Below are 12724 nucleotides of genomic sequence, written 5' to 3'. Positions count from 1 at the left end.
ATCCTTCCTTTCAGTTGGCAGACTTTCAAAGATTACCAATTCACTGGACTGCATAAGAGAGACATGTAGCTTTGACATAACTTCATTTCTTTCTTCCTCATATTTATGCGAGTCAGTTTTATTATGCCGCTGAGATTGCATCTTCAAAACCAAAGTCTGCTGAATGTGTCTGGAGAAATGACTTTGTATCTCAAAAATATCAAGAGTACCATTCAGATCTGAATTTCTATTAAGAACTGTGCACATTTAGCAAAAATTATGCTGCTGTAAAAACAAAAGACCTGCTCCTTGGCCTGCTCAGAATACAAGCTACAACGCAAGAGATTACACCAGAGGGTTTTCCCTCTGCTTCTTTTCTAAATGCAGGCATTAAAAGTAAAGTGTTACTAAGCTTTTCCTAAGAGAGCACGCAGGGGCATGGCATAATATACATTAACCAAGAACAAAAAACAGTAACAAACAACCATTCTAGAAAAATCATAGACTCGTAGAATGAAATGCTGCATATTAGCAGCTTGCTTGGTTTCTGAAACATAAGGAATTGCATGGAAGTTGTCAAGATGAAGTCCACACACCTTGATCATTGAACTGATCACTAGATTCCAAGAAACCAAAGCAAATTTAAAAATACACGTGACAACAACTGCCTAGAAGGCAGAGTTTTATCATCTGTCAATAACCAGATGAATAAAGTGCATAGCAACTACTGTAACAGTTTCTTGAAAAGAGAATAAGTTTAGCAAGTCTCAAAGTTTGTAAGCTTGACACTTATCCATACATTTTGCTACATGTGTGGCTTCCCTTTTGTTTTGCTGTTTAGATTCACTGATCGACCCTTCAGCACTGTCCTGTGATTTCCTTTGCACTTCATATGGAATGTGCCGATATCTCTGACTGCTGCCTGATGTAGGTCTGGAAGCTCTTGTCACCAATGGGATGTTCTCTAAAAGGGAAGAAAAAAAAAAAAGGAGAAAGTACTATACACAGAATTTTTTGTCAAGACATCAAAATGTCAGAACAGCAAGTGAACAAACAAAAGCTTTTCCCTAAGTTTGACTTTCAAAGCTGTAATTGTAATAACACTGCATCTTATTGGAACTGGAAGAACTGATTGAATTGATCCTCTTTTTTGTCAGCCATGAGCAGAATGCTCCTTTATTTACATGTACACAAAATACAGTCATGTGGCTGTATCAGCCACTCTTCCCATTTTTAAACCAACACTCTAAAAAAAGCTCGTAAGTACATGTATCTTCTAGTATTTACTGCTCATTCCATGAGCACAAGTTCAAAATATAAAAAAAAAAAAACCAACCAAAAAACGAAAAATGACAAAACCCCCAAAATCCCCAAACCCCACACTTATTTTTATGAATGAAACTGAATTAAAACAACCATTTAAAAATTCCTTACTGTCCTTTAAAATATTGTAATATCAATCCTAAGTCACAATCTTACTTTGTATGCATTTGCAGGATCTTTTTTGAACATGAATATGGTGAAGCCCAGAACATAAGCAAGGGAAATACCATTTCCCAGGGTTGTTTCCCTGTTTGGACAACCCATTATACTTACTGGCTTCCATATTTTGTCTTCTTAAACTTATCCCTCTTATATTGAGCATGTTCCTGCTCTAAAGTTCCAACACCTTCAATAATCAGCTTTAGTGTTTTATATGTCTCCTTAGGGTCATCAATGATGAATGTAGAATATTCTTCCTCTTCAGGTCCATCGTACACAGATTTGCTGCCACAGGCCTCTGGGGAAAAAAATAAAGCACAGGAATAGGTATCAGATAGGCAGGGGAAAAAAAAAATTGAGACAAGCAGACTGAAAATACTGAGTCTGGGGTTCATACGGTTCCTTGGTTTGCTTCTATACGACCACCACAGAACCGTGGCTGACAACAGCAACCGCAGAAGGAGCGGTTCCCTGTCCTTTTGCTGGGGTGTTGGTAGGCACGGAGGCTGTCCCATGCCCGTTCCCTCCTCCTCATCTTGTAAGGAAAGGGCAGCAAGCCTGGCAGCGGCTCCTGGCTTGGTGTGAAGCTGTCCTTTGCTGCACAGGCAACACTTTCATCTCAGTTACCACTAGCAATACACCATGCACACACTTTGGGAACTCTGACACAGCCCTAAGTCTGCCACTGTGCCGCAGGGTTGGCCTGCATGAAGTCAAGTATTCACTTGTCAGAAGGACAGGTTCCATCCCTAAGCAGCAGCTAAGCAGCAAGTACAGCACTGCATAACAGACTGAATTCAAAACAATTACAGGTTGAAGTAATCACGGAAGATGTCTTACCACATTACTCCTAAAAGATTCATACAACAAGCGTAAGCAGAATATATCACAACTACTGCCGGGCTGCCTGCTTAAGGACATATCCTAAGGAGGGGCAAGCCATATTATCTTCTTATCCTACCAGGTAGTCTTCCTGGCTAAGAGATCATGACACTGATAACATATGAACATTTGCAACACATTCATCATGTGATCTACTTCTGCATTGCAGCCGAGTGTATTAGAAGGGGAGAGAGAATATTTTACTTTGTCTCTATTTTTGCCTAGCTTTCTAGCTTTACTGCTCTCTCAGTCTCAACTTTCGAGTTACCTTCCCCTTGCTGCACTGCCTGCGCCAGACCTGCGTCCTTTTCCCCGACACTGAAACTCGATGCTGGCTCAGGCAGTGAGGATTCGGAACAGGGGAAAGCTGGGCATTGGTTCAGACAGCTCGGAAGTGGTGGGGATCTTAAGTTTGCAATTGCACGGCGGCCAGGAATGGATTAAAGTGCTTTCCAATCCGTGTGTTTGACACCACTGGCTTATCTCATATTATAAAATAAAGTCCTATTTAAAGATCAGTGCCACAGTGAAGGCTTCCCTACCACTCCCTAGGCTAAATTGGGATTTCAAGTCTGGCACCACGTACACCGGATACTTTTCTTGGCATGCCGACCAGTACTAACTTCCTCTGCTGTCTGTTCTTTCTTTTATTCTTCATGTCACATCTCTGCTCCCCTCAGCTCCTGAGGGCTTCCTAGACTAACCTTCACTTTTCAACATTTCACAGACATCTACAGGTCATCTTTCGCTGATAATTCTGAAAGAGTCTTCCTGAGAAACCATTTGTATCCAGCCTGTTCTTGGGATCTGAATCAGGGAATGTGCACATGACTTCTGGTAACACAAAACCATGTTCCACTGAAACCTCAACTTTGCTGGTGCTTCTTTTCAGGATCAGTAAACTTCTGGTTTAGTGCATGATTTGTCAATTCAGAGCATCCAAGTAATGCTCTGTGCCTCCTCTATTTTAGGATGCTGTGGTTAAGACTGTATTTCAAACAACTGTTTATTATGCAAAGAACTTTGTACAGACTATGAGACTGCAGAGCACACCAAAAATAATTCACACAACTGCCTCAAGACAGCAGAAGGAAGGGGAAACAAGTTAAATAATGGTCACTGTGTTCTAGGGTGTGAATCGCAAGGCTGGTCTAGCTAGAACATAAAATTTTTCAGGTTTTTTTGCCTTGCTAAGTGTACTGAAGATGCGATGATCTTTCATCCTCACCTTGCATTTTCTCCAATTTTGGCATATACAAGTTGAAAAGAGAGTAGATGCGCTCGGTTTCTCTATCTCCATCTATATCCAGTTGTATATTTGCTGGCAGGCCTCTGTAAGGCATCAGGAAGAGAGGTAGAAGTTACATGCTATGGCACAAAAAGCACTTAACAAGAATGAAAATAAAAGTGAGTACTCATGAAAGCCAACAGACTGTACATAATGGATGTCAAAACTTCCCATTTTTCCCATGAGAAAAGGTAGACAAGTTCAAATTTCTTTATGCTTAGATTTATCCAGCATGCTTTCACTCAGACTTGAGAGAGGACTATTAGTATCCAGACACTTTGGTGAATCAGTCTGCTATAACCAGATGGAGGAGCCAAAGCACTGAACTCCCAGCTGTCCAGGTCTTATATTCTGAGACTAACTATCAGTACAGACTTGCTGCTTCTCTCATTTTAGATGAAAATAGCTTCTACGAACCAGACAGTACCTCTTCATTTAACAGAGAGCATAAGTGGGCCCCTTAGAAAAAGATCAGTTTAGAATTAAATCTAGAAGCAGATGACTGTTTCAGGAATATACAAACAGGACATTGAAGGGATTTCTGACATTTTTACTAATGACAGATAATCAGAACCAGAATATCTTATCCCAGAGTCAACTCCTATCAATGTCTTGAAATGAAAATCTCAGCATTTTGACCAAGATATGCAGATACTGACAGTATCAGAAATAACAGTAAAGATGGCCTTTGAGAACACCGCAACGCCTGCGCACCCGGCAGATCTTCTTGGCAACTGCATACCTGCAAGTCACACTGCAGAGATGCACATACCCCTGGCAATACCTACACCAAGGGCATGTTACCAATCCTTACCCCGTGCAAGGTGTGCAGCCAGGAGTATTATCTGCAGTAGCTTTACAGCAAAGCCAGTGGCCATTAAGATAAGCAGAGGGATGATACACCGTGAGGCGCTTCTTGTTGCATTGGCTAACTTTGGTGAGGATATCAATCCAGTCCTTGGCCTCCACGCAATTATTTGCTTGGATATACAGGACTCTTCTTTCAGGCTGGATTACCTGGAACATCTGCAAATAAGGAAATAAGCCACAGAATAAACTACCAGAATGTGTTGGTGAACCTAAGACTGGCCTCAGACTGATGAGTTATTAAAGGAAAAACATAGTATACTAAAATAATGCACCAATAAATACTTTTCAACACAAACCAAGCAGCAAATATGTCCTTAAAACAGCAAATATGTCCTTAAAACAGTAAGACCTTTCACCTGGTACAAGGAGTAAGATACTGTTCCTGTAGGAGATGATTTACAAACAGCTAATATCAACGTGCTGGTTGGGCCTCAACAAGATTTGTTGTCAGCCTCAGGGATGCAATTTTAGTAATGCTGCAGCTCCAAGTTTTGGAAAGCTGGCAGAGGGACCCAATGCAGGGCCGAAATTAAATGCTAGTCAGCAGGGGGCAGAAAAGAAAAAACACGAGAGTTTTTTCTTCTCTATTGCTGAAGCAAAGCCTCAGCAACAGATTTGCTTTCATACTGCCATATCTCTAGTCTTTTTCACACCTATTTCAGCATGATTCTTTCCTTTTAATAACTTCCACACTTCTGCACCCAACTATGGCTGCTATTAGCAAATCACAGCAATACAGTTTCTTTTTAATCACCATAGGGTAGTTCAAATAATTACACATTAATTCTGCATTACAGCTTGTGCACTGAAAAACTAAACTAGAGCTTTCCTGCCTGTTCAAAACAGTGCCACAATCGTATTTATTTTCCTTGTCTTGAAGAAGCAAGTTTCTGACACACAGCCTTATTGCTTGATTATACTGATCATGCACTGAAGATAACTAAGTTCAAGTTAGTGATCTTATCTGTAAATTTTGGAAAGGTAAATGCCAACCATCTTCATTTCCTCTAGCTTCTGCAAATTTTAATGCGTTGTCCTCTCTCTCTCTCTCAGGTATTCCTAAATTATCCTTCCCCCCCCTCCCACTTCTTCATTTGATTATTCAAATCATTAGACATTACACTGCCTATATCACATGGAATACTATTTTCTGGTTTCTCTGTACTACTTAAAAAAAAAAAAAAAAAAAAAAAAAAAAACCACAAACACAAAAAACCAGAGGCACAAAGAAAAAAAAATCCAAACACAAAAATACCACCAAAAGCACACCAAAATTGAAATTCACTTTTGTCTATTACAAAGGCCTGAAACAATGGCCTGGATTCTGCACCTAGCTGGTCAGGAGAATATTGCAGATGGGTACCACACGCAATCTCTTCTTCCCTTGTGACACTTTCAGGTGCACATCCTGTGAAGTAGCTTGCAAATATACTTCCTAATTTATGAACGAACAGAATTTTTTAATTACGTCTCTTCTATCACGAAAGGGAAAGCTGCAACAGTCATCTCCCTGGATTTAGTATCCTTATAGATGTCAGACAATAATTAGAAAGGTGCAACACAACAGCAGTCTAGGAGCTGCTAGTGTGATCAGTCCAGCACTACCAAAATACACACCAAAGACAGAGTCCTTTTAATAAAACTTTTCAGGACATAACTGGCAATTTGATTCTGGGGAATAGGGAAGGAAGGAACGAGGAAGACAGGAGCATGTAGCTTAACTTTCCCTTAACACAGAACTACAGAGAAAAGAATTTTAATGTCCTGCTGGGGTAAATGGAGCCTTCTGCATTACAACAAAGGAATAGATTTAAGGAGTATGGCTTTGTGTAAGGGGATACCAACCTAAGTGAGCTAACATATGGCAACTGTTACTGAGAAGCCCACAACTAAGCCAAGAATTTCAAGTGGTTGCAAGACCCTTACACTACCAAAACCACCAGTTGCTTCTCGAACAACACAGAAGACCTGAACAGTTCTTAAAGCCACCCCCACACAGCCCAAACTGTGCTTAAGGAAGATGAAAGCTAGTGGCCTTACTGCCAGACAGGCAGATTTATCAGAATTGAGGAAGACATGCTTGGTGCAATTCAGAGCACAGATACACAGAGAATATTTATAGAAAATGTGGATCTTTAATCACACTTAGCACCCATTATGGAATATCCATCACAAATACATCTGCTGTGGTGTTTTGAGAATTCTGTCCTTGCTGCAGTATTCTGTTTAAGTATGGCAAAATAAATGGGAATATATTAGCATGGGAAGGTGATAATGGTATTTTCTACTGCTTATGGAAAGACTCTGAACCTTACTTTCCAGAATGTACATAATCGCCTTCATTTCCTAGGTAATACTGAATTCAAGCAACCAAAATAGAGCACTTTCTGATGTTAATAATAAAGGGATATTTTTCCTATAATAAATCTTTACAATAAAGGGATATTTTTGATGCATTCTAGCTCAGTAGGCTCAGACATAAGTTAAAGACTGCTGCCACTGAAGAGTTGATGAGAATTACAGCTCAGCTCCTTTCCACACACAGTAAGTTTTATCTTAACTGTGTGGCTACGTTTAGTTCAATCAAGTTATTTTGCAGAGTACAGCTGGCAACAGTTCATTGCATGTTACAGCTGCCTTCTGATAGCTTGAGAGTTATTTTGCAGCTTGGTTGCTTTTGTCTATGTAATTAACATGAGTTTTAAACACCATAGCCAGTTACAGTACAATGAAACGTGCTCTAGAAGCAAGTGATCTGAAACTTATTTCACCTTTTAACAGAGAGCGAAATGCTACCAAAATAATACCTGAAACATGGAAAATACTGAGGAGCCGAGCATTGTATTTCACTTTAACAAAGTGCTGTTTGAGGAACCTAATTATCTAGGGCAGGTTTGAGCACTGCCCTGCATGGTGTCCACAAGCAGTGTAGATGGCAGGAAAGACTTAAAGGCAGAAAAGCTAAAAGTCACAAACATTTATGTGTATAAAGAAGTCTGTAGTAGATGCATGTTTAGAACTGGAAAACACTGAGCTGTTTTTTGGTTTGTTTTTAAATAAAACTTTGTAAGGACTGTACTCAGCTTTACAGGCAGAAGAGTATGGAAAAAGCTCCCAATGCCACCTGAACTGATCGTGTCCGAGAACTGTTCTTGAACAATGGATAGTATGTCTTGCATAGAGAAGTTGGCAGTAGTGTTCCATGCATGAGAAATACAGGTGCATTTTATTCCCTAATGTGGCAATCAAAATGCTAAACCATACTGCCACAGCACAGATGTTGTTTTGGCACATGACCTAACCCAAATATATACCCACTTTCGTTAACCAATAAAGAAACCCTGACAGCTAAGAAAGATGTGATCCTTCATAATTATAAGCAGCCAGTTCCTTCCCAACAGAGAGGTCTGACAGAAAGTGCCGGGACTTGATTATCTTACCTGTGTTTGACATTACGAAGCCCAGACAGCTGATCAGCAGTGGTCAGTACTGAGTGTGCTGCAGATCACGAAACCTAAGGACTGCTGACTGGGCTGTTAAGAATCTGAATAGGCTGTACTTTTGGAAACTCCTGCTACTATATACAGAACAAGCAGCTGTGGTTGTACATCTTTCAATAGAAACCCAATCCAGGTTACAAAAGGGAAAAAGGCGATTAGGCTGGTGGATCTAGACCAGCCTAACAAGTAAATTAATGAAGATGACCTACTTACATTTTTCATTTTGAAGGATTCCTCCTCCAGTCTTTCCACTGCCAGAATGTTTTCAATTGGAATGCTACACAGAGGGTGATCACCTGTAAAACACACACACAGAGAATCAGAGAATTGCTGAGGTCGGAAGGGACCTTTAAGATCATCAAATCCAACCATTAACCTACCCTGACAAAACCACTTCTAAACCATGTCCCCAAGTACCACAACTACCCTTTTTTTAAACACCTCCAGGGATGGCGAGATACTGAGCAACTTATTCACAACTCAACTTCACCCTCTGCCCTTATTCTAAGGGCTGATTCCATTCATTTGAACATCATTTTGACTGCACATGAAAAAAATATTTCACTCAGCAGGGATTTACTAGCATGGTCCTTAAGTCTTAAGCTCATTTCTGTTATGCTAGCAAACCTCTTAGAAATTGACTACTGCAGCTGGATGCAGTATATTTTCTGAGAAGGTGACAATGAAAGAAATCATTCCCGTCAGCTGAACTGAACTAGGTTGATGGTGTTGACATATGATCTCAAAGTGGAGTGTGAAATGAAGACTGGCATGACCTGAACATGTTTGCTTATCCTTCTTACTCCCTATGTATTTATACGATGGAAGGAAGTGGTATTTGTTGTGTACTACTGAACAGACAGGAACAATTTGCGAAGAGCAAATTACTTGATATTAGGCAACATTAAGTGAACACATTTTTGCAGGTTCAAAGCTTGCAGGCAAATCCCTGCTTACTGCAGCCAGTTGTGCCAATGCTACAGAATTTAAGAGAAGAAGCTGAGATGCATCTGAGAATGTTCCATACAAATCCAAATCCCAGAGTAAGATATTTGTATCCTGAGTTTTCTTTCCTTGGACAATCTACTACATAACTGTGAAACCTACAGATGATGTTGATCACTGGTATTAGACAAATATTAACAAATATTCTGCTAATTTATAGGACACTGTGCTATCCAAGAAGCTTCTCTAATAGTCAGAGCAGACATACTAAAAAAAGGGGCAAGGACATACAGGCTGACAGACTTGCCTGCACTGTGCCTTCTACAATTACAGATGTAGATCTCAGTCTTCTGTTCTTACACAATCCATATATTTAACCTTTGCTTTAATGTATCAAAAAAAGACTGGCAAACTTTTGTTACCTTTGCTTTTCTGATAGGTAAACTCATGGTTTGTCAGGCGAAACCACCTCTTCTTGAAGTTTTTCATACCAAATCGTTTTCTTCCTTGTGCTCTCTTGATCATGAACCTAGTAAACAGGACAACAGTTGTCAAAATACGCCAGATTTTATATATACATGCATATGAATATATGCATATATAAAAAATATGTATTTATGTACACAGATTCATACATATATACACATACATGATGGCACTTGCAAAGTTTTAGGAGGAGACACACAGTGTTTTCTAATTATTAAGGCCTTGTCTTGACAAGGAAAGGAAAGTCACATTTGGATAGGTTTAGTGCATCTGTTGGTTAAGCCTGTCCTTTTTCCAGATATACATAAGGGGCAGGACACATAGCTTGACTTGTAGTCTACATAGGGGCTCCAGTTAGTTAGCTGAACTGCAGCTTGTGCCCCTTTCCTCAGTTAGAAATCCAGCTAAATGGTTTCCTACTACTGCAGAAAAAGGACAGAACACAGTTAGTACTGCTCTGCTAAGCTTGACCTGTTAACTCTACAAGCTTTTCTTATTATTTCTTTTAAAGCTGTGAGATCACGCAAAAGGTTTAGAGAATGTTTAATAATTAAAAGGCAGGTCTAAGGCCTCTGGAGCACAGGAACTGTACTCTTCCATGCTTTCATCACTCTCAAGCTCTAGAAACAAAATCAGGATGTTCCACAGCTATATTTGCAATTGCACATTGATGCTGCAGTTGTAAACATGTTTTCAATAATGTACAAAGCAATCTGACAGCTGAAAGCTAGAACCCCCCCTTTTTTGGCAGAGGACGGGTGTCCATTTAGTGATTTGTGAGCTTTAATTAATTTCAAACCCGAATAAGCTTACAAGAAACTGTGATGCATACAGCACCTTCCTAACCACTAAATCAATCTAAAAGCTTCAAGGTGACTTTGGAAAGCCTAGTGACTTCATACTGCTTACCATCACCTTTGGTGGAAAAAAAGAACGAGTATGCAGTAGAGACTTGATAACTCTACATTCCACATAAACTATTGTGCCAAATACAGAATTGTATAATGGAGACAGTAAAAACTACTTGCTACAGAGTAGTTTTTATCAAGTAGGAAGGCACTATACAGCACAAAGAGCACACAGAGAACCGAGAATGATTTGGCTGAAGATTTTCAACAGCGGAGCTAAAACGCTTAGAACAGCTAATACTGTTTCTCGCTTCTGATATCTTTGTGAGAAACAACTACATTGCATCCAACCGAACCACAGGTCTCTTTAAAACTCAAACAGAAACCCAGGTTCCCGCAGACTTCAACGGTTTTGTAACCAGCTGGGCTGCTGCCTGCTGCCCATTCCAAGTTGTGTGGGCAAAAGCTGGCAAGGACTGTACAGGGCAACCAATTTTTTTAAAACCAGTTATAGCTACACACCTCTTCTATTCCTGAAAAGGTCAGACAGTTATTGACTCCGTCCTTATTCTTGCATTACTTAAGAAATATTTCATAAAACCATACGATTCAGGTCATCACCAGGCCCACTGGCTCTAGCCTTCTTATTTCAAAGTTAAGGCAGATTTCAAGGGAAGAGCAGATATCCTTGGGCTGGACAATATGCTCAAGTTAGCTTCTCTTCCTTCTCATGCCAACTCTTAAAAGGTGACTTAAAACTGCAAATTCTTACAGAGCCTCCCTCTTTGAAAAATGCAAATTCCATAGTGCAGAGCCAACAGCACATTTCTAATTAAATCCTTCATAGCTGACGTAGCCAAGAGAAGAATGTGCTTTTATTTCCCACAGATAGGTGACAAGCATTCAAAGCCACAGAAGTTTTAAGGTCAATTTAAAGGATTTCTTTGTTTCTAACATTCGCAGAATGTGTGAGAAGTCAAAGCAAATAGTCAGAAGCACAAAAGGAAAAAAGTCTAAGATGAAACCTATTTCAGTGTTGGAAGGTTGGAGATACTGTTGTTCTTGCATTTATGGTAGACCTGAGTTTGGATCTGCTTTAGCCTTGCTTGGAAGCATCAGCAGGCCCCTTTCACCTACAAGAATGGCAGGACTAGTTCTCCTTTTAATTCTCTTCCTTTTGGAGAGAACCATGCAGACAGCTGTTAAGCAGCAATGGCATAATCAATGCCAGCAAACCCAAGTGCCAGTGACTAATCTTTGGTACTGTATGTTCATTCAAAAGTACATACGCTATAGCTTTCCATCTAGATAGTCTTGATAGAAGTAAAGACAAGTAAAAAAAAGGCAAATAAAAACATTGCAAAAGCAAACAGAAACCCCACTAACCAGCCAATCAATCTGGAGGAGAATCAAATCAAAGGCTGTGAACATTCCCACTCACTCCCGATGATATAACATTGCAATAATGTCAGGAAAAATAGACAGCTGAAGGCTACTCCTTAACCTTGAGAACAATTTATATGAATGCTACTTAAGAAGTGCCTAGAAAAATCTATGCCTACTTCTTAATCACTTCCAGTGAGCTCTGGCATTTATACACTGAATATTAAGCAAATCTCAGTGCTTCTTGGAGCCTCTGCCTACAGATAAAAGGCCTTTATTCTCTATTTACAGCAGGTTTCTGTTTAAAGGAAGGAAAAATAAAAGAAAAAAAAAAAAAACGACTTGGTCAACATCAAGAAATACATAACAATGTTCTCTGCTGGGTTTACGCAGGCATTTCAGGGTTGTTAAACAAAGTACTTCCTCCCCAAAGTTAAGTCAGACAAGTCTATAGCTGCGAAGGAAGGACATGCTATCAGCTGGTAGCTACAGCAAAGCACCAACTGCTCCTACCATCTTACCTGCATGAACTATTACCATCAACTTTCTTTACTGTTAGTTTAAGAGTCCTTACAACAGCAGCCACAGGCCGAGCAAGAAAAGACAGAAAAAAATCAGACAGGAGCAAAAGAAAGACAGAGGCAGAAAAAATGTTTTAGAGTTAGAGGAAAAATGTTACAAACTATACATTTATTTTCAAAAACAAAAGAATGATAAATGTACAGAATTAAAATAGACAAAGTTGCTTCTAAGGACAGACACTCATCAGAGATGTGAAGTGAACTGCAGAGGTTAACTGGAAGGGGTAGTCATGTTTTCACCAGAAACCTAATTTTTGCATGACTTAGAGCTACCGTGAAAGCTTACTTTCAAGCAGCAGTTCAGCTTACTGAGCTCTGACAGGAAGAATGGGGATTTTTTTACTTTCTTCCACCCAGCTCAAAGAAGCTGTTTCCACAGTACACTTAGATGATCTTAACAACTCAGTTTTGTAACATAAAAAATGTCAACAATTAGTATCTAAAACTAATACAGCATATGGAACATGCTTCCAAAAAAAG

The 12724-nt window shown here is 39.7% G+C and overlaps 1 protein-coding gene across 1 annotated transcript in view; it reads right to left on the bottom strand.

Annotated features, from left to right (window-relative positions):
• Positions 1–544: 544 nt before the first annotated feature.
• The window catches only part of RASA3 (RAS p21 protein activator 3), a 142535-nt gene continuing 130355 nt past the window's right edge, over positions 545–12724 (bottom strand). Inside the window, exons 19-24 of the mRNA XM_082498841.1 lie at positions 9369–9475; positions 8215–8297; positions 4446–4657; positions 3572–3675; positions 1576–1759; positions 545–943 (exon numbers count right to left, since the gene is read on the bottom strand). Of these exons, the coding sequence (XP_082354967.1) occupies positions 868–943; positions 1576–1759; positions 3572–3675; positions 4446–4657; positions 8215–8297; positions 9369–9475 (766 nt within the window). The 3' untranslated portion in view covers positions 545–867. The remainder of the gene's footprint in view (positions 944–1575; positions 1760–3571; positions 3676–4445; positions 4658–8214; positions 8298–9368; positions 9476–12724) is intronic.

This window comes from Vanellus vanellus, assembly GCF_965231255.1.
Source record: "Vanellus vanellus genome assembly, chromosome: 1".
Taxonomy (NCBI): Eukaryota; Metazoa; Chordata; class Aves; order Charadriiformes; family Charadriidae; genus Vanellus; species Vanellus vanellus.
This window is presented reverse-complemented; position numbering and strand designations above follow the sequence as displayed.